Genomic DNA, 22,548 nt, shown 5'->3' on the forward strand with positions numbered 1-22,548 from the left:
GAGACATCGTGAGAGTATAAAAGAGCACGGACAGGGAGGAGGGGCAGAGCTATTGTGGGGGAAAGGACAGAAATACTGGAAGCTCGTTCAAGAAAGCAGGCGACTGTTTACTGGCAAGCTATTCGTGTGAACAACTTACTGGCTGTGTGGTGTCTGTACCAGTTACTACTCAGTTCAGGCATTTTCTGTAGTGTAGACATATTACCACTTTTTTTAAAGAAAACTGTTCAGTTGTCTTCTGCTTTCTCAGTTTTATTTTTTGTTTTGAAATTTAGACTGATAGAAAACAGTATTGAGAAAAACACTGCTGTACCTCCTTTTTATATAGCTTTTTCCAATGGACATTTAAGATGTGACACGCATTTTAGTTTTTGTCTAGCCATAAATGTGCTTTTCACTTGTCTGGTGAATATATATATAAAAATATATATAAAAAATGATTTTTTTTTTTCTTGTATAAAGGATCATGATAGACCATACGCCTGATATCCCCAAGTATTTTACAGGCAGCTTCAATGACAATTTCTGTACAGAAAGCTTTGATCAAGTGAAACACAAAGTTTCTTTTTCATTGATTGAGCATACGGTACTTTAGAGAGCCCAGTTGCTCAACTTGTGTTATGAGTACTATACATATATAAACCACTTCAAGCAATATCTGATCTTAGTGAGAGCTAGAAATTACCAGTGCAAAAGTGATAACTTCCACTGATGCTGCTGATCAAGATACCTAGGATAAAAAAAAAGTGTCTCTGTTCCATAGATTGCTTCTGGGTTCCTGCTGTACAGTAGAGTTGGAGGGAATGGAGTGTCTCTTCTGTTAACTAGCTAAATAAAACTCACTAAAGTAGGAAATCTATATTCTTAAAATTATGGAAATAGGAAAGTTAAAGCACTGTTAAAGCACAGTGGTAAGATCGTTGTCACCCGTTTTCCTCCACCTCACCTGTATTAATGAGTGAATGAATTGAAAAGTGAATGAAATGAGAACATGTATTTGATTTTTCACTATGCTACAGTGATCGTAGACAGAGATCAAGATTTGGTTCTTGCTGTTTGATGTCTCTTACATCATCCCACCAGACATACTTACTTTATCTTTTATGCAGATGTTATAAATAGCTGTACACTACTCATTCTAATTATCAAAAGTACATACTGTGAATGGTGATTAAAAATCTATGGGTAACTCCCATTAAATTTAAACTAAAGTCGAGCCAAAAAAGGCACAATGGTGTAATGTTTTGACCATGACTTAAACTCTGAGTTTTATATATAATTTTTTATTGAAAGCAAGTACATAATTTTGTTACTGCTGGTTATGGCTTACATTTTATTTTGAAGGGGTTGAGAAATGAATTGCGTCATAGAAGTTCATGAGCATTTGCTCCAAGAACCTATGTCTTTTTTTGTGAATAAATGATTTTAGGCTTAATAAATGGCACAATTCTAACAGTTTGCTTGTAGATATTTATGAGTAAGTTCCCTTTTCTGTGCTGCAGAATTCCTTTCTTTGTTTCTTTTCATATGGAATAGGAGGATTTAACATTTGAGAAATGAAGAGTTTTTAATTCCCTTTTAATGTTTGCTAAACTAATACTAACACATCAGAAAAAGCGCCTTGTCCTCTCTTTAGTGCCTTGAATACTTTATGCAAATTTTGCATGGTTTTCTACACTTTGCTTTCTCCAGCAGTCTTCCGTATTTTCACTCTCAACCCAAAACTCAGGTATAACTTTGCAGAGAGCCCACACCTCGATCTCTACATCCATCAGTTACTTAGCTGGATGATGACTAGTGAGCATGCAACTTCTCCTCTTGTTCGTTTTGGCCCCATTTCAAATTCAGTCCAGTTGCGCTATGTCACTGCTTGACCCCTCAATTTTATCTGTGCTTTGAATCTCTCTCATTTGTCTCCGCCATAAATACTTCCCCTCTCTCCTTCCATTCCTCTGTCTTTTCCCTTTCAGGATGCATTTCTTCTGCTGAATGTGCAGCACGCATGGCTTTTTAGCTAAGACGCTTTCAAAACCGCCTATTAGGGTCAGCATGGAGACAGTGATATGTACCTCATTAATTTCCCCTACTGCGCTCACCCAATCGCAGGGAAGTGTGGTGTTTTGGAGTGTAAGAAGTGGCTCTACTGCTGATGCTGTAGAAGATTTCTCATTAGCAGTAGAATATTGCTGAAGTATGGGAATTACTGTGCATATTATTTAACTCATAATCTCTTAGGGTCAGTGAGTAATGATGGCAGGAGTGACATCACTTTCACTCTCTTGTTCTTGGCTAATGCTGTTTCTGTTGGTATTTTTGGTAAAAGTCTGTGCAGAAACACAGCTATGATCAAGACAAGTGCAAAACAATGGCTGGATTTGCAGATCTTGTGAAAGGCAATTATAACTTACACAAAATTTTCGCCTTCAAAATAAATAGTTGAGAATGAAAAGTAAAAAATTGAGAAGTATTTCAAGCTGTACAGGTGAAGATAAATAAACTACAGCATTTCCTGTACACTTCAGTCATTCCAGTCAGTTTGCAAGATGAGGTGTGAACTCAAAAATGCAGCAGTAGTTTTATACAATTTAGTTCTTTCCATCCTTTATCTCATTGTATTATGGTATGTGCATATGTAATATCAAATGTATGTGCAAGAGAGAAGTGTTTGTAAGGACAGGTTGCAGCACGAACTGTGCACCATGGAAGAGCGTAACTGTTGGTTTCAGATGTTGGTTTCCATGTGTGTGCAGAAGTGGACCCGTCTGAGAGGAAACCTGGGCACACCGAGGGAGCTGCGGTGTGCTCCAATAGACCCGGGGCGAGGTACGGTGGCCAGGGCCCCCGGACAGAGCAGGCTTCTGTTGAGCAGGCTTGTGTTGCGACTTAAATACACCCAGTGAGACTCTTTACTAACTAGTTGTGGTTTCTTTTAATGCTTCTGTTGTTTTGAAAACATAACCCCAATTACAAGCTAACTATGCTTTTTATTTGTGGTGATTTCCTTATTTGGTGGTAGCTCTGTACATTTTCATATCTTCTGCGGTTTTCTTCCTGTTCTTTTTCTTTCTGATGTGTAAGGGGTTGGGGTTTCTGGGAAGCAGAGCTCAAGGCGGATAGCTCAGTTGGAGCAGAGGAACCCTCCACACAGGGAGCCTGAGCTGTGCAGTCATGGATCACGGAGTGGGCTTGGAAGTGGAGAGGATAGTCCCTGAAGCTCAGATTTGGGGATAGCAATTAGTTGAAGGAGACGGCCCAACCTAGGGTTACCCAGTCTCTCCATCAGCTTGTACCACTACCTTAACAGCTGTTTTTCAAATTCCTGCTTGAAATGGTTTCTAATCTGTTCTCCGATCTGGGGAGAATTAGGGTGAATGACTGGTGGGGTTTGCTTTTCAGCATCAGATTGGGAGATGAAATACATTTGAAAATTTCAGGTTTAGGTAGCAGCTGCCAAAGCTTTAATCAGAACTGGATACTTTAGTTACATTCGTCAAGCATGTGTACGTGACACCTTATAATTAACGATACCAGTAACCTTGTTTTCTTTTAAAAATAAGTCATAAAAATCTGTATTCCCATGCATGAAGTAGTTTCATTTTTTGAAACTCACTGAAAAAATGAACTGTCTGAAATTCAAAACCCTTTAAAAATTCCTAAAATTTGAAGAGGAAATAATTTCAAACATCATCTGTGTCCTAAACAGATTAATTTTGAAGAAGAGCAATTCTTTTGGAGAACGAGGGATAAATTTAGTGATTAGACATGCTGTTTTTCGTTCAAAGAAGACATTTAATTCCTGCCTTAATCAGCTCTCTCAAGGTGCCCTTAAAATGAGGCCTGAAGAATAGCTGTAGTATAAACAAAAATCTTTAAAATGACTCTTTACCTACTCCTTGGGTACCAAAGAGCCTTTTCTGCATTGTGTAGATATGTACTTAGAAAATTTTAAAAACTACTTTTATTCCTATAGTGAACTGTAATAACCTTGAAAGGGCCCATTGTAGTCTGCAGAGGGTTAATAAGTATTTACACACATTCTTTGCTAGTAGTGATTTATTATTGTTAAACTAAGATTAAATGTAAGCATGCAGGGCAGGAGTTGAAAGTAAGTTGAAAGCAAGGCAGAGGAATGAGTGAGGACGACGTCAGCGATGATTGGGAACGATTTGTGCCTGCTCTCCCCGCACAAGTGGGTAGATCACGCTCTCTTCAAATAGCCGACCAGATCAGCGTTTTGCAGAAAGTTTTTGAAGCTCAGCCAGTTGATCCTGCGCTCCGGTAGATAGTCTAGATAACATTTTGTGTAGGGAATTCTGGTACGTAATAATTGCGTTGATTTTCATGTTGAGGAAAACTTGGGAAGCATCACTGCTGTGGTTCAGTAGCAGTGCCAGGAGCTGCTACCTGCCTCTGAAGGTGAGACTTGACTTCTGAACAACCTGAGTGTGCCGCAGTGAAACAGAGAGGCATGAGCCCCAAGTCACATAGCCAACATTTGTCCACGTGATGGTGCATGCAATATGTATGTTAAAACTGTAGTGCTAGCACTTTTTGAGTGTTTTATGTGTCTGGTTTATACACTGTGGTTATCTATCGATATACAGAAATCCCCCATCATCGTTTGTTTGTTTCTGTAAGGCTTACATATAGTCAGTTTTAATTCTGCTGAAGAGGAGTAGAAAACCAGGCATCCTTGCTGCCCCCCAGATCTTAAGTGGAGTTTTCAAATTAGAAACCCAGAATTAATTCAGTATTTTAAACTCTGATCAGAAAACGTGGTCCAGATGGATGGTCACTGGCTTCTGTTAGCTGTTCCTTTGAAGCAAATGGGACCAAATGCAAACTTCTGGGTCTTTGTGGAGATTCAGTTTTAGCCTTGGAGTTTTTCTCAGTTCGAAAATCTGTAACGTGGTGCTTACATCTCCTTCTAAACTCTGTGGGAAGCAGTTTTCAAGCTGGGCCACTGTTACACTGACTGTTGAAACATGAAGTTCTCTCTCTTAAAGAAGCAAAGGGAAGACGTTGAGTTGGAGGTGGTGAGATGGCACTCGAATTGCCTCCCGCCGAACTGTCGTAACTTGGCTGGGCTATTTTTAATAGAGAATATCAGAATTTAAATCTCATTTTTAAAGTGGTCTTGTGTAGTGACATTTTTATTTTAATTGCAATACTGGTTATTTTCACATGTCGTCTTCAGGTTTTGGGAAGGGAGGAGGCAAATAACTGGAAGCAAGAGATCCTTACTGATGTGAGTTTTTTGGGCTAAGGAATTGTTTTCAAGCAGTAATGGAATAGTCATTTGCCTGACATACATGTACACAGTTCATTAAAAGCAACACCTGCATAGACGGGCATCTATTAACAGTTGCTTTTTGTGAATTATTAATGATCGCTTTGGGTTAAGATGGTGCACAGAGACCCCTGCCTAACCGTGCCAGGTGTTTTGCAGTGTAAGAAAAAGTCAGTTGCGGCTGCAGAAAGCTCCGAGTCTGATGGTGAGACACAGCAGAGCAGAGAGCGGGTGGGAGGAGGTGGCAGCCGCGGTCGCTGTGCATGGTGCGTTACTAGTGCTTCCGACTGACCAGCTACTGCTGAATTGCTGTGTAAGCCTCTGGCCGCAGCGTGCACAGGGGTACTGAAACCATACTGCAGGTTTCAGTGGCGATCTGCTCTCAGGAATGAAGAGGAAAATGCAAAGATGTGAAACAGAAAATTGCATCATTGGCAGGGGAGTAATAACGCATTGTTATTGACGGCTCTCTGTTGTATCAGGCATAAGATGCAGGCAGCATGCTAGCTACGCAGAACCTGAAAAATGGACTGAGTGAGCCGCTGAGCGTTTACTGTGTTTGAGGAGCACACTAGGTTGTTCCAGTCTATCGAAGACAGGGGAGGAAAATGCTTGTCTTAATGATTTGAGTTTAGTTACCTAACTAAAAAATGTCCGCTAATTATCATGGGTTTCCAGTGATTATATTGGACTAGAGGTATCTTGTAATGTCATATATGCTCAGCACAGGCTTTTGTTTCAGCCTAGTCACTGGACGGTCACGAGGGACTAGACCAAACTGAAATGAGTGGGAGAGTCTACAGTCTGGGTAGTGGTTCTCACTTAAATAATCTGTACGGTTTTGTCATGCATGTGTTAAGCAGTGTAATGTGCGTGTGTCCCGTGTAACTTCTCTCGTCCTTTGATCATCTTCTACTTTCTTCTTTCCTAGGGGAAAATTTTTATATTTTATTTTGGTGGAGATTTAAGAAAAAACCACAACAAAAAACCCCAACCCATATTGCAGGGGATAAATTAAAAAAATATTTTGTGCTCTTAGACTGGAAGATTGCGAGATGTTTGATGGTTCTCAGCTTCTGCGGGAATTCGTTTTCAGCTGGGCATCTAAGAATGAACCACACATGACACGTTAATCACGGCACTTACTAGCAGGTGCTTAGGTATTCTGCTGTAGAAGATCACGTAAGAATGGGAAAAGAACAGAGGACAATAGAATTACAGGCAGAACTGCTACATTTTACATTTTCAAACCTCCATGCACTCCCCATCATAACTATGTTTTCATTTGGTTTTAATTAACTCTTTAAAGGTCCCTTCCAACCCAAACCATTCTATGATTCATTCTATGCCACGCATTACCTCTCCTGGCTGAAAATGCCAAGTCTACCTAAAACTGATTCTCTTTGGGAGATTTTGGAAAAGTTCAACATGTGTTTCTGTGAGTGAACTTCAGATACAGTTTATTGGTGTTCTAAAATGCTTACATTGATTATATTTTGCCATTTCTATGAAGATCACTGCAGTTTGGCCACATTGAAAAGCGGGTCTGTCCCATGCTCCCAGTGATACTCTTGTCTGAAGCTGACAAATTGCATGAGAGAGAGAGGCGCCTGGCTTGAGAGCGCAAAGGAGATAAGAGAGACGTCATGGCAGTGAAGATGCCATTTCTTCTTAAAAAGATATTGGGAAAAGGTTCATACTGTCAAGCAGAGAGTGGGGGGGGCAGGAATGGAGATTGGGACTGGGACCTGGAGATGAGTATGAGTCAGAGGTGACACTGGAGGGGAGGTAGAAACCGAGAGCAAAACGGATTAGCCTGCACTGCTGAGGGAACGCTGGCTGAGCAGAGTCTGGGGATGAGAGGAGTTGGAACATCAGGCAGGGAAATTTTGTGTAAACGTATTCTGTCTCAAGTGGGTACATGTTCTGATACAGTTTTGAAGATATTATTACTTATTATTTTAGCTGTCGTGCTGTTTGTTCTTGATTATTTTCTGGGTTCTGCATTTCCAGAACCGAACAAGTTTGTACTGGAAAATGAACTTAGCAAAAAGTTGTTTGTTGGGCAACGTGTAGTGCAAAAAAGGGAGGAAGGTGTGTGTGGGTGCGCGGGAAGACTACGGGCTTAACCAATGAAGCTATTCTGAAGGGGGGGTGGGGGGGTGAAAAAGGCAATCTAGTTTTCTGATGGCTGTCTTAAGCCAGGCCTGTATTATGACATTTAATAAATTATTTGTAGCATTTTAAAGCTTTGTTTTGGTTGCCATTTTCCACTGTTGAGGTGTGCTTGAAGCCAACAAGCCTTGGCAGGCTTGTACTGGCTCTGCTTAGGCCTTACTTAGGGAAAGACCTTATGAAACGCCCCGTCCATTCAGGCTGGGGGCCAGATCCCGTGGAGCACGTCAGCCAGAGCAGGGGGCCGGGGCGGCAGCCGGAGGCACGGCTGAAGGAAGGACCCGGGCTCTTCTGTGCCGGGGGGAGGGAGCGGGGTGCGGGAGGCAGCCTGGAGGGTGGGAAGGGAGAGAAGGATAGTGAGGCTTGAGCATGAAAATGCTTGAGGCCAATGACTTCAACGCTCATCTTTTATGTGATTCGGTGGTTTTATGCTCTGTATCTGATTTTTCAGGGTGTCCCAAAACCAAGTAGGACAGCATTTTACCTTCGTGCTCACCGACATTGAAAGTAAGCAAAGGTTTGGATTTTGCCGTTTGACGTCAGGAGGCAAGGTCTGCCTCTGTATTCTAAGGTAAGTCGGAATAAGAAAAATTGAGTCAAGGACTGAATATAAGAAAAATACAAGAAAAAATTATCTTTTGCAAATCCTCTGATAATGTGTTATCCTCCTCTGTCAGGGTATCATTTCTCTACAACAGTGTTACCGTTGATTTCACATGAGAAGTGGTCCCAAGCCCCATGTGATGGTATTCCTGTGCGAGGCTAACTAATTCTATTTAAATAACATGAAATCTCTGCTTAAAAGCAGAGAACGATACACTGCAGCTTTAGAGGCTTTGAATGTTATGTGGATATTTTTACTTTCTAATGAGATCTTTGACAAGTATCCAGTCAATTTAACAATAAAGTGCACATTTCTGTATTCCCGTCCTTGGAAACATGATTTTTGGGGGTGTCTTCCATGTTCTTTGGCCAGACTGTATCTGATATAAGAAACACCAGAGCCAGATAATTCTCAATAAAGAGCATGCTGCTTTGTTGCAGAAGAGATATTGATGGTGGAGAAATTGACCCCAGTGAAATACTTTGTTTCTCTCTCCGCTTCTTCTTTCTTCTCCTGTAAGATAATTGTTTTTGTAATGAAAAAAACAATTGTTTAGCTGTTCTAAAACCCTTTTAATTAAATTAATTAAAAGGCAGAGTGCTTTAATTAAAAGGCAAATTTGCCACTTCAGTTAAGAGCCTAGCAGCCTGTAATGTCCGTAGAGGAAATGGGAACATCCAGTTCGGCAGCACATGAGAAGAACAAGATTGAAGTATAATTGCCTTCAAAGTGAGAGTCCCCAAACACAAGGTGAAAGAGGAGCCATGTGCTGCCAAAGAGCCAAACCCTCAGGCAGCGGAGGGGCAACTTGGAGAATTCTGGAGAGCAAGCTAGGAAGCTTATGGAGAAAAGCAGAATATCAGGTACTTGGACAACATGGAAGTCGGGCAGTCATGGAAGGTGTCATTAGGATAGACCACATGAGTTAGGGAGACAAACCCAACATCGACTTGTAAAAGAATATCAGTAAAAGAACATGCGGAGGGGAAAAAAAGACCAGACAATTTAGAAACTTGTATGGTAGTGCTTAAAATTATTGGAAATATCACATCAAGACTTTTGTGAGCTTTTAAACAGATTCCAAACTAATGTTGAGAGCCGGTACACTGGACGTTTTTGGGCAAGTAATTTAAAAATAAGTGTTTGCTATAAATATTGCAAAAAATAATTACTACTACCATATAATGAAAATAGCAAAAGGAAAGATTTTATTCTGGAAATTAATTGACTTTCTGTGATCCTGGCAATACTTCTTTAATAATACTTCAGAAAGATTTAATTCTTAGGATTTTGGAGTGTATAATACTTAACCCTTTTCTCTGTGATACCTTTTGTTGATATATCTTGTTAAGTCCCAGAGAGAGAATGTGTGTGTATGCTTTTAGCTCTTTTCTCTGAGTTATCCTTTTCTTCCCTCATCAAGCTAGAAACAAAACTTTTTACTTGTACTCCTGACATTGTCTGGCTGACTTCTAATGCTATAACAACAAATGCTTAATCAGTTACGCACGCTCAAGTACGCACACTTAAATACTGTTTGTAGTGTTGCAAAGCAAAGGACGCAAATTCTCAGCTGGTGTAAACTTGGCTATTTCTTTTAACATTTCCCCACAGACACACATCAGCTAAAGATTAGTCAACGGTCTGTTACTTGGTAGAAATAACTAGGAAAATGAAAAGTGGCAAGCTACAATTTTTCACCAAACCATAATCAAAGCATTGCCTTTATTGCTTTTACTGTGACAATTTTGAATTTACAATGCATAGCTGAATGCGTAACAGCACTAGCTTCATAGCGTTGTACTTCTAGCTTGGTAGTCCGTTTCTCTCCAATTTGTGTGTTTGTTGTGTTTAGCTCAGACAGAAAGAATACATCAGTATTTCCATCCGATGCATTTTGGTATCCAGTCTGGGTTTCTGCTCTGAATCCAAGATTCATTAGAAGTGACCGAGTGAAAGAAGACTCACTAGAAGATCTCTTTTGGCATTTTAGCTGGCTTTCCCTTGTACATGCTTGTTGATCTTAAATTAACCAAAATCAAAGAAATTTAACAAAAGAATGCTGTGTTTATATATAAAGAGTGTGTATGCATGTTCACACTCGCTCTTTTCCATATATCAAAATAGCATAAATTTCTATTGACTGTGTGTATATACACATAATGACTCTGATGTACAAGCAATTCAAACTACTTGTCTGTCACAGATATGTACACAATAGTCATAGATTTTTATACAGACACACAAATGCAGGTGTACATAAATACCATGTGTAACCACACATCTACATATGCACATACATGTATATTGCCTCAAACAAGAGGAATCTATTAAGATTGCTGACTGGGGCTTTGACAAAGACAACTAGAGATAGTCAAATACAGAAAAATTAACTAAATGAAGTGGTCATAAATAACTAAAATCTAAGTAAGAATCTCTGAAAAGAGCAGCAGGAAAAAGCTAGTCAAAGTGATGAGAAGGAAGTACGATAGAAATTTGGGTAGGCTGACGAGTGGGAACAGGACACAACTTTTCTCTTGTGAGTGTCTTTTGTGGAAGGTACCAGGCCATGTGTTAACCTATGCCAGGGCAGCTAAAGAGATAGGATTTGGACTGCTGAACGGGATTCTTAACTGAAAACTGAAGAAAAGGCTGCTTGTCCTCAGGTTTTACACCAACAACCTAAAGCTGCTTCTAAGATTAAAGTCTTGTAGTTTATGGGACTTCTCTCTATAATTAATTCTTTATCTGAAACACTAATTAAAGGAAATCATCTCTGAATTTGCAGCCACATGGTCCTGCTTTAAACTGGATAGTTTGAAACAGAAAATATACTTGTACATATAAAATTCTTCTATAAGTTTTATGGGTTTTTTTAATGTTTTATGTACACATGTATATTAATTGTGTAAACAGAATTTTCTCTCAAATCAGAATGTTTTGTTAAAGTTCTCTGTATGTTTATACAGTGAAATAAAAATCCCCCAAGGTAGCTATCTCAGGCATTTTTGTTTAAAGAACTTGATTGTGATACCGTATTGTCTAAAACGATCGTGCAGAGCTTGATTGCAGTTGCCAAATTCAAAGTGCAAGTAAGTGCAAAACCATAGTAAGATGAGAAAATAAATCTTGGACTGTTCTCCAGAAGTTTTGTGTGATTCCTTTCAAGTTTTGCAGTTTAAAGAAAAAAACCAAACATGGCTGCTTTGTGAAGCTCTCGGTGTGAATCCTGCTGTGTCGCCTCCTCCCTCTCCACAAACTGTTGAGCTAATGCAGCCCCATAAGAACGAGGGGTACCACAGTAGGAATATTGTAATATACCTTGTTGTCCTCTCATACTATACTGGATCTTTTCTTCTAGTTTTACTTTTTATATTTTAATTTAAATAATAATTTTGCCAGTTGAGATTTGAAGTGGCACAGTAGAAACTTCAGTGTTCACTTTTGAATAATAGAAGGAGACTTAATTCTTCCGGGTATTGTTTCTAAATATCATTGCTGTTTGCAGTAGGAATAATACTATGAAATTTTACATGAAATTGTTTTTGAATTGCCTGGACGGTTTTAGTACAAAGTGCAAATAATTTGACTGAAATTTGTTTTGTTAAAAATCTTGAAACTGTTGATAGACTCTGAGGGTGACCTTATGTATCCAGAGGAACACAAAATGCATCATTAAAATGCTCAGTCTTAGATTTCATTAATTTTATGACTGTAAAATTGTCACCTACATTTCCAAATGAAATGCTCTAATAAGGAAGACAGGTTTATGTGGTAAGCCTTTGTAGTTCTTCAGTTCAGACCACGCTTGAAGCTTTCTCGCTCTTCCTTTAGGCAAATCCCTTAGAAGCAGAATGTTTCAATTTTACACATTTTGTGTCAATTTTCCAGACAGAAAAGTAGCCCCTAGACATTAGACATTTAGCTACGGAAAGGCAGTTTCCTTAGTTTTATTTGATTACTAGAAGTTAGATTCCTGCTGATAGTTCAGGACTGTTAGTGGTTACCTGACTATTTGACAGAAAACATTTCCTCTCCTTTATTTAACCTTTGACTCATGAATGTAAAAGTTTTATCAGAGCTATAGTAGAAGCACCAGTGAGGTGGAAGTCTACTTATGGCAACAAGGGTTATGCGTGACTTTGTATAAAAGTCTGAGCTCCTGCCTTGTGGCTCATTTGGATTAAAAGAAAATGCTAAGTACGTTTTTAATTAACCATGAAATATCTTGGGCTCTTGCTTTTGTGACAGGCAGTGGCTGTACTTTTAAATAAAGACCACTGTGTTCTCAACCAGGGAATACATAACTATTAAAACAATATTGCGTATGGTTTGATGTTTTCCTTTATTATAGGAAAAATGTTTTGTGGCAACTTTAGAGAAACTGTTTTATGTTGTTGGAGGTTGTTGTATGTTTGTCTTGTACGTTTGTTTCTCGAAGAGTTACTGGTTGTAACATGAGGAATGCAAAGACAATCTGTACAATTAAAGAAAAACAAACAAGAAACCAATAATGGTTTCATAGTTTAAGAACCTAAATTATTTTTATTTGAAGTTTAGGCTTCTAAATACATTAAAATTGAAAATTAAAGCCCTGTTTTTCCTCTGTTTTATCTACTGTGAAGGGGCTTCATTGATAATGTTTTGACGTTTTCGTAAGACAGCTAATTAATTATGAAATGCACTGCTCATAAATAATTTTATGAATACAAGTATGATGGTAAGGTCTTTCTAGTAATGGACTTTAATTTTGATTTTATCTGTTGTTAAGGTACGTATTAGTGTGACAGTCTTGAGTTAGGAGTAGTATATTAGAGTTCTCTTCTGTTAAATTCAGCCATTTCAAAACTATTTTTTGCAGTCAGTGCATTTCTTTACTGACTTGAAAAAAATTGTTACCCAACTTAACAGATGTCGATGGACATTTGTGTGCTGGATGACTTTTCTGTACGTAAGACTAGTTCTTCTGTGCTAAGCAAAGATTAAATAATTGTGCAAGATTTGCTAACAGGACAAGCTAAGGAGATTCTTTTACCTGTAATGCTTCTGGTTTTTAGCTATCATGCACACAAGTGCTGTATACAGTGATTTATCCGACATGATGTACTGGATAAACATGTAAAGCCTGTATCATGGGAATGTTCATCTATGAATAAATCTGTTTACTAGAGTAGTCCAAATAAATTAATAGGATTATTAACACATGTGCTTGCAAAATCAGCCTGTGATATAAGAGGACAAAAATGTTGCTTGACAGCCTTGAGGATGTTACAAAATAAAGAGAGCTTATACTTGCTCTTCGAATTGAGAATCTAAAATACCACCCGATAGCTGTCTTTATTATGAACAGACACAGCCTCTGTTTATGTTAACTTTTGAATGCAGAGATGCATTGTATATGCACACACACAAATGCACTGTTTATTGTTTAGAAAGACAACAAATGTAACAATTCTTTATTATACTGAATTAATAGCAATTAGCAAATACATAAAAGAAAAACATAAAGGGAACTTTTTTGCTTTCCAATAGATCTTTGTAATATTTTGTTGCGGTAAGAACAGTATAATTAAAAATATTGACAAAAACTTTTGCAATTAAACCGTGCTTTTGAAGAACTGAAAATTGTGTGGAGAAGAAACAGAGGACAGGTCTTGGTGGCCTTTGGTTTCATGCTGTATAATGTGATGGAGTACTTGGTTTGATTTCCTTGATTTTTCAGGTTTAAGAGGCATGTTGAAATTGCATTAACCTCGTGCCTGTGGTTATAAGGCTTAAAGCAATTCTTTTTTCAGTCTTTCAGCTCAGAAAGGAAACTGGCGTTTTTAAACTATGTTCAAGTAATCTGTTTTTACAGTGTTTTTCTTTGCGGTTTTGTTACATGAAGACATGAAAGTGTATCATCAACCTGATTTTGCTAAGGGAAGAAATTCTTGTACGAGTACTCTGGTCAGCATGCCTTGCCGTATGAAAGAAAAATCTCCCTTGGCTTTCTGCTAGGGTTCATTAATTTCAAATAATGAATTTGACCTTTTTATGCATAGACTTAAAAATTGCATTTAATTTTTCTTTTCACAGTAAGAGGGAGTTGAGATCACAGTTACAAGAAAGAAATATGGTTAATATTTTATTGAAGTAGCATTTATTTTTATAGAATGCTGTTCATAAATGTTCATTATGAAGAATGAATGATCAGATAAGATTTTAGAGTATTCTACAGCAAAATATGCTGGAGTGATGTACATTGCTAATGCAGAGGTGATAGCAAAAGGCTGGAAAGCTTTTAGATAATCTAACCCATTTCTGTGTCCAGTGTTATAAAAATACTTTGTGATTTATACCTGCCTTGTACCTTGACTTGGACAAAACGCTAGAACAGTCTTCCAGTCCCTGCTGTAATTCTAGGCTGGTGAAACTGTTCAATAGCTCTGACATTTGCAGGTACTCTGAACGCTGTGGTGAACAATTTTGTTTGCCTATCTACGCTGCGTTTCAGTGACACGTAAAACCAGGTTAACATGATTTCAGAAGATAACAGAACAGGAGTCCTAGGTGGAAGAAAACTCAAAGATCAGATGTTTTAGATGCTGTTATGATGGGTGTTTTACAGGGGCGTGCAGCGTTCGTGCCTGTAAGCAGTGAGTGGCCTTACACAGGTGCAGTGAAGTCAATTTTATGATTATATAAGAATATATTGAAAAGCAAATGCAATAATGTCACACCTTAACTACTGTCAACAATACCAAGCATTAAAAATGTCTGTGAGCATTAAGAGGTTGAGGTAGTTTTGATTAATAGCCAGTACAGTGTATGGTAAAGTGTGATAAAGACATTAATACAGTGGCTCTAAAAGAAATCATTGCCCCTGTGTCCCTCTGGCTTGGCAAGAGTAAATTCATGATTTTTTTTGTGTGGGTTTTTTTTTTTTTAAGAACCAGCAGTTAAGCATTTATAAGGATAGCAAAGTAAGATTGCTAGAAAATGCATAACTGTAACTATGCTCAGATTTCTGCCGTTCTCTTTCTTTGCCCTAGAACTGGGGCCTGTTCCTAAAGCCTTGCCGGCTGCGTACTGAGAGCAGAGGTGTTACAAAGAAAACATAACACTTCACCGGACTCGCTGCACAAACGTAGACTTGGCTTCTCTACCAGCCAGGGTTTCCCCTAACAGCTTTCCTTTTCCTATCAGGGAAGACATTTAGGTGCTGCATCCTAGGCTTTTTCAGTTGCAGTTAGCATGTTTCCTGAAATATAAACTGTCTGCAGCACACACTGAAGCTTTTAAGAAATGCATTGGAAGTTTGTCCGTGGATTTACACTGCACTGAGTAACGAAGTGTGTAGTATTGTTACATATGGGTGTGAAATACAGTAAAAGCATTTCAGGCTTTATTTCCTTCCCAGCCCCTCTTCTAATCTCAAATGACAAATATTAACCATACTATTACCATTTTAGTAATGTTCTTTGTGATAAAATTCTAACAGACATGAGAAGGTGTGTAATGGGTAAATAAGGGGTAATTTACACTGGTACTATTTAGTTTACCAGACTTACTACATCTGTATCATAGCCTTAAATAGTGATTATGGAAACTTGTGTAGCATGCGGTCACTGATGATGTCACTGTTAAAGGTAACTGTTCTGTAGAGGACAAAAAAATGGAACTGGTGCCACTGTGTTTGAGTTTCTTTTCTCATTCTCTTCAGTTATGTCTTATTTATTTTGGATTCTGTTTAACTCACTGAGAGTATTGCACGCATATGGGCTGCAGACTTGTGTTAAAAGTCTGTTAAGTATTCACGTATTAATGTGCTGTGTGTTTACAATATTGGTGAATGCTCTCATTTTTAGAAGTTAATTCTGTCTATAGAAATGACTTTATTAGGGGGACCAGTATTCTTACATATGATGTGACATCTATACTACTACATAGCATTGTACCGCTTGTCAAATACGGGGTACCTGGTCTGCCCGGGTAAAACTGTTTTTCATTTTCCAGGGAAGTAGCAGTTCTGGCAGTCCACCAGGTACAACAGGACATAGAATTTCAAAATTGCAAATAACATAACTACTGAAAGCCACAACAATTAAAGATAATGGGAATATGATTTGGCAACGCTTAAAATGTTTTTTTTGGTGCCTTTAAAATAATGAGAAGTGAAAGTATTATGAGCTAATCTATGCTTAATGGCACTTCAAGCAGGTGTCCAGCATAAAGAAACGTAGCTTTGCTACTATCTATCAGTGATGTGCCATCAAATTTGTGGGGAGAAGTTTTTTATGCATTTTATTTATATGTAGAAACAATATAAAAATGTGCAAGTCAGATTAATCATAGTAGTATTTTATAAGCACTGGAAAAAATACACTAATCTTTTATTAAAATGCTTTTCCCCCTCCTGTTTTAGTTACCTACCATGGTTTGAGGTATACTACAAGCTCCTAAATACCCTGGCAGATTATTTGGCTAAAGAACAGGTAATTTTAGATATTCTATTTCTTTGTGTAAATTATTTTCCTTGAAATAGTAGTCACCATTTGAAGTGCTGTAAAGTGATTCTATACTGTTTAAAAGTTCAAAATTTTAGTAGAATTTAGAAGCGTTTGCATTCATCATACTGAAATTCAAAGAATCTGCACATACAGCTGCCACTGTCACTTGAATCCCACATTAATCTTAAAAAGCTGCTGAGAACATACCTTTATAAAGTGTCAATCTTAGCATAAACAAGTCCTGGGTGAAGTGTGAGTAAAGTGTCACATCACTGGAGATCTGTATGATGTATTGATTGTAAACTGTAGATCTCTGGAACTATCTGATTATCAGTTACAAACACTTTTTTTCAGAACTGCATAAAATATGATGTACTGTTTCACCCTTCATATTAACTAAAAACTACCTCTCGTAATTCTGTCATCTCAACTAGCGAGACAAAATTACTTGCAGCATTTGGTGAAGAATCATGGTAGTTTAGTTTGCATATTCATGAGCAATTAGACATATTCCAGGATTACGCAGGAAAGGAAATGCTGGCATCTGTCTTTACTGAGAACATTAAAGCTATACCTTTCTGCTTTAACTATATTAGTGTACTAGATTGTAATTAAAAAAAAAAGCATCAATAGTCAGCCATATGCTGTAGACTGGAAAAGCTGACATTTCAAGAATATATGAACTATAGAATAAGCAATTATTGTGCATTATAGTAAATGGACTATGGAGAATGATGATATTTTATGTAAGAAGAAAATGCAGTAGGAAAGTTTGGTGTTAGCTGTGTTTAAATGAAGTGTGGAATACATTTAAGTCTTATGAATGGTACAATGAGACTTTGGTTTTGGGCCGGATTTCACTGTAACAGTAAAAATTGTTATTAAGGTTGTATTTGACAGAAGGGGTAGGGATTGTCTTCTCCTTTGTTTCTTGACCACTGGTTCTGGCATTGCAGCTATTACTGCAACCAATTTAAGTTGCTGGGTTATCAGTTTGTTGTCCTATATGCTGAGAAAACTGTTTTGATGGGTCAGAAAGTTTTAGCAGTGCACGGAAGTATTTTTTTTGTATTGCCTAGTGCCATATCTGTTGCTGAGGAGGCTGTTAGAGGACATTGCTCCCTCCTGGCCCAGGCACTGTTTGTCTGACCAAGAGCTAGACCCAAAATCTTGTTTACCAGTACGAGATCCAGTAACATCATCATTCTTGCAGGGAGAGGTGGAAGCTTCCTGCAAACTCAAACAATATGTTTAAAAGCTGGCCCTGGCTTGACACTGATATTTTTGGTTTTACTTTGACAACAAAAAGAATTTAATTTCCTTGAATAAAACCCCTAAACTGAATGAAAACCCTAAACAAACAAAACCTCCGTCCTCATCTCTTTCCCAACTAAATGTATCTTTTAGAGATCAAGGTGGGGGATCCTAGTTAAACCCAGTAGCTGCATGTACTTTTTAGTAAACCTTATTAACTTTTTTATGTGCTTTGATGAATCATTTTTAAAGCATACAATATAGCTATGTGGCTGCATATTTAGTAAAACTTTGAATAGACAAATATCATGGCTAACCGTTTTAGGAAGATGATGTCCAAGATGCACAGACCAGCTAGACATGTTAACACTATTTTCAGTTGCAAATAATGCGATTCATTTAAGGAGTGTATGGGGAAATACGTAAGAGATTGAGTTAATTTGCAGATACAATCATTTTCTGAGATACAAAGTTGGCCTGAATTTTATACTTAATATTTAAATACTTCACTGCGAATTGCAATTGTCTTTCTCATTAAATATACATATATATCTTTGTCAATATATAGTTTGATGTGTAGTAAATGGTAATTAGTCAGTTTTTATACAATAACTAACTACCTTTTAAAAACATTCCCTATAGGAAAATGACTCAAATGATTTGTTGAAATCATTGTATAGCCATCCTGTGCCAAAGGCGAACGCTTTAGTCAGTTTAAGTGTGGTAAGTATTTTCTGTTTAACTCCTACTCCTTCTCTGTTTAACTTGTACTCCTATTACTGACTATAAAATAGTAGGTAAGGCTGAAACAAAAAAAACCCACAACCCTTGGTAAAGAGTAAACTTATGTTGCTTCCCATCATTAACTGGCTTGGACAACCTTTTTCTTGGCCCCCCCCCGTGCAGAATAGAGTTTGTCTTTGTCTCATGTTGTTCGCTTAAAGTCACAGTCATAAAGAAGCAGAAATTTGAATTTTCCTCTGTGGATAAGAAAGTAAACTGCAGGGGGAGCTGGAAGTGCTAGAACTACTTTTTTGTGCTTCCAGCTGTTTTGTGTAGATAATTTTGGTTTCTCCTGCTGTGAATCGGGAGACACTAACTCTGTTTTATTGCCTCTTATGTCTGAGTAGGTAGACTTGCAGGATTGGACAAAAATCTGTGTAAGGTGGCTTCTTTCCCGTCTTCCTTCCCCTTTTTCCTAGTTTTGCTTGATCATGCAAAAATGCTGTAGGAAAGATGGTAGGAGAAGTGTATTGCATTACATGAACCTTTCAGCACATCTAGGTGGAAGAACGTGTTCATGCCTGCCTTGCTTTTGTGGTCTGACTTTCCGTGATGTGGGACTGGGCAGTGATAGTATGGCAAGGTGCTGTTGCCGCAGAAACATCAAAAAGTGAGCCTGTCACTGTTACGGTTCCTGAAGTTTTTAACAGAAACAGCGTATGGACACATGTTTAAATACATTTGTAGAGCCTGCATGAAATGTAAAGCCAATACAGAGCCTCTGCTGTCTCCGAGACATTGTTCGTGTTCACAGCATCTGTACAACTACTGCACGCATAAGTGACTGTGTGCAAATAACTGTTTCTTGATTGAACTAGCACAGTTTGCAGGGCACAGAAAGAAGTGGTTTTGTAAAGGCTTCCCTTACGCGCATACTGAAAGATCATTAGATTATTTATTTTGACCTTATTTGTGTCATTTCCTGTTACTTTTAACTCACTCACTTTAGAATTGAGCCCAATACTTCGAGTAAAGTAAGCACAGACTCCAGAAAAGCATCTGGCCCTATTATGAAGGCATACAGAAATGGAGAGTCTACCACTTCTGTTCCAGTAGTTACTCACCCTTGCTGCTTAACATAATGCTACCTTTATTTTAGTTTAATTTGTCATGTTTCAGATTCGTTGTTATGCTTTTTTCACTAGGCTACAGAGGCCTAATATTTTTCCCCTTTGAACCGTGCTAATCCACTGTATTTGGAAGTCCTTCCAGTCTTGTGTGTTGTTTTTCACCAGAACAACGTACTGGTTTTTGAGGCTGCAGTCGGAATTGTTTCTGTTGCTACGTTTTTTCTTCCTGTTGTCAGTGTAATATTTTCAAGTTATTTTTCAGTTCATAGTACCTTTGCCAAGAATACTTCTGTATATCAAGTAATATTTTGCTATCGATAATTGATGTATTACAACCAATTCTAATCTGGAAACCCTAAGACACTTTTATAAAGTCCTTTAAAAATCCTACTGTGTTTCAGAGGGACATAGAGAAGTTTTAAAGATATTTTTCCTTGCATTTCTTGCAAAGTGTTACTGCCTGTTGCTATCAGTGTTGCAGTTCATCTTGCATAGAACTTGCCTACCTCAAAATGAATGTTGTGATAACCTGGAAATTGATGTTATGGTGAATACAGCTGGCAACACTGGGATGACAAATTGCTTGCAATAAAGTTGATGCTTGCTGGTTTTATTTCAATATTATCTGACTTTTGAATTTTTTTTTTTCCCTCAATTGTCTTTTGTTCCCAGTAGTTTGTTACATCAAAGACTTTTGTAACCTTTTTAGCTGAACAATGATTACCTAAATGCAGGCCTCTTGCCAAATGCTTGGCTGCAGGTACAGTCGAGCAAATATTGTGGGTTCAGACGGGGCAGAGCAGGAAGGAATAGGTTAGCCTGAGTCAGAATGCTTGTTGGATCTGTTTTTGTAATCCTCAGTGCTGCAGGGAGCAGGGAAATGTTTATGACCACTTTCAGCTCTTAACTTTGTGTGCCTAGTCTTTCATATTGATGTTCCTTTCTTGCTCCTCGTATATTATAAATAAGCTAGACTGGAACCGTCAGTAGTAATAGACTTAAAAAGAAGTTACAGTCTGAAAAATAATTGTAGAAATGACATCACGAGGTGGCTTTTCATTGTGCCAGGATGAGTCTAGTTCAAATTCCATGATGCAGAACTAAAAAAGATCCCTCCCCCCATTTATTCAGGTATGCTGCAGGGTAAGGCTCATAGGTGTTGAAGTGGGCTTTAGATGGCAGACCACGACGGTACTTAGGATTGCATGTATATAATCATGCATAAATTATGCCCGGTATCAGGATAGATGGTGTTTCCCAGTAATCCTTGGTCAGGAGGACACCAAAATGCCTTGGTCCAGTTAGGGACCAAGTTCTACTCTCGCCTATCAGTCCCAGTAACAAATATTCTGCAGCTGAAATTTATGAGGGGTGATCATTCGTTCTATGAAACCTGAGCTTAAATATAATTTGTGTCACTTTTATTTTACCCACAGAGGGCTAACAAAAGTGATTTTTTTTTTTTTTTTTTTTTGAAAAGCTAGCGAAGTCTGAATTCAAATGGGGGAGGAATACAATGAATAAAGCATTTTCAGCCAATGTTTTAAACATGGAATATTACAAGCATTAGAGTCAGCTTTGGCCTTTTTGTTGGAAAACTAAAAAGTCAATTGTTCAATCTTTCTCTCATCTTGCATAAGAACCAAGAGATGATTTTTGCAAGTGAGCAAGTTTTGAAAAAACAGCCTTGTCTTGTATCGGTGAGTTTAAAAGGCACTGACTATCTAAAGCCTATTGTAATTAAAGAAATAATTACTTGCTATAGGATATCTCTTTTGATTGCAGGCTTATTTATACCTGTCCTTTGGGAAACTCTGCTGCTGTCTTTAGCCTAAGAGCGCAGTCCAATATTAATGTACCTATTCTGTTTAAATCAATCTAACTTCAGAGCTATGTGTGTGTGCGTCATTATCCTTTTGTAAAAACCGCAACCAAAATCAAACCCTTAAATTGATGAACAAAACTTGCATTTTCTAGCGTCCTTGGTAGAGAAAACTTTATACAGGACAGCAACTATTAATTTAGTATCTCTTCCAAGGTCGTACATCTTCCTAAGGGAGTTCACAAAGATGTGCAAGGACTCCATACCACATTATTTTTGCTGCTTTATGACTCTTAATGACTGCAGTAATGGGTCTGTGCTTCTCATAGTTCTGACTTCCTTTTCTGTTTAATGAGTGAAATATTATTACTTTGTTAATTATAAATAATTACTTCTCTAAGTTATTAACTTAATTACTCAGAAATCTTTTGATAAATATTCTGTGACCTTATTACATATAGGAGATCACTTTCGGTTCTCACTATACTTCTGAAGAATGTAGGCATTCCATTAATCTGAATATTTTCCTGTTCTTGGCTAGAGAAAAAATCTTAGCTTTTTTTCTCTGTTGATGCAAAACAATAACTTGGGATATTTATTATGCAAGTGTTATGATGTTTATGGGATGCCTTTTTTAAGCCAAGTTTCTTTTCTTAAATTTTTAACTATTGCCAAATGACCTAATTTGTGGGGAAAATTTTCTATTAAATGTATCAAGCTGGTTTAATAAGTCTCCTACACAGAGTTAATATTATTAATATTTTTTTTTTGCTTGAGTACAAGACGCATTTAATATCTTACAGACTTCCTTTATGTTTTGGTATATCTTTTTCAAGTTTGACTTGAAAACGAACTGTGTCTTTTTGTTGTTAATTATAATTTTAAAATACACAAAGAAAGTCTATGAAAAATGTCAAAATTCTGTTAAAAACAAATAAAAGCTAAAAAGTTAGTAATTATCACATTTACTTAGTATGCACTTAAGGTTTTTTGTCCTTTGAGATTTAGACTAATATGCAAAAATGCCTTAAAATTACTGAGCTAAATCCATGTCTGAT

At 37.6% G+C, this 22,548-nt stretch overlaps 1 protein-coding gene across 4 annotated transcripts in view; it reads left to right on the top strand.

Annotated features, from left to right (window-relative positions):
• Positions 1–22,548, top strand: part of DENND1B (DENN domain containing 1B) — a 169,851-nt gene that overhangs the window by 61,211 nt on the left and 86,092 nt on the right. For 3 of the 4 annotated variants that reach the window (XM_076337986.1, XM_076337987.1, XM_076337988.1), the window contains exons 5-7: positions 7,917–8,036; positions 16,477–16,546; positions 18,458–18,538. In XM_076337986.1, the coding sequence (XP_076194101.1) occupies positions 7,917–8,036; positions 16,477–16,546; positions 18,458–18,538 (271 nt within the window). Of the gene's footprint in view, positions 1–7,916; positions 8,037–16,476; positions 16,547–18,457; positions 18,539–21,308; positions 21,369–22,548 lie in introns of all 4 variants that reach the window. The other variant, XM_076337985.1, reaches the window with a different exon arrangement.

Source organism: Aptenodytes patagonicus, chromosome 5 (assembly GCF_965638725.1).
Source record: "Aptenodytes patagonicus chromosome 5, bAptPat1.pri.cur, whole genome shotgun sequence".
NCBI lineage: Eukaryota > Metazoa > Chordata > Aves > Sphenisciformes > Spheniscidae > Aptenodytes > Aptenodytes patagonicus.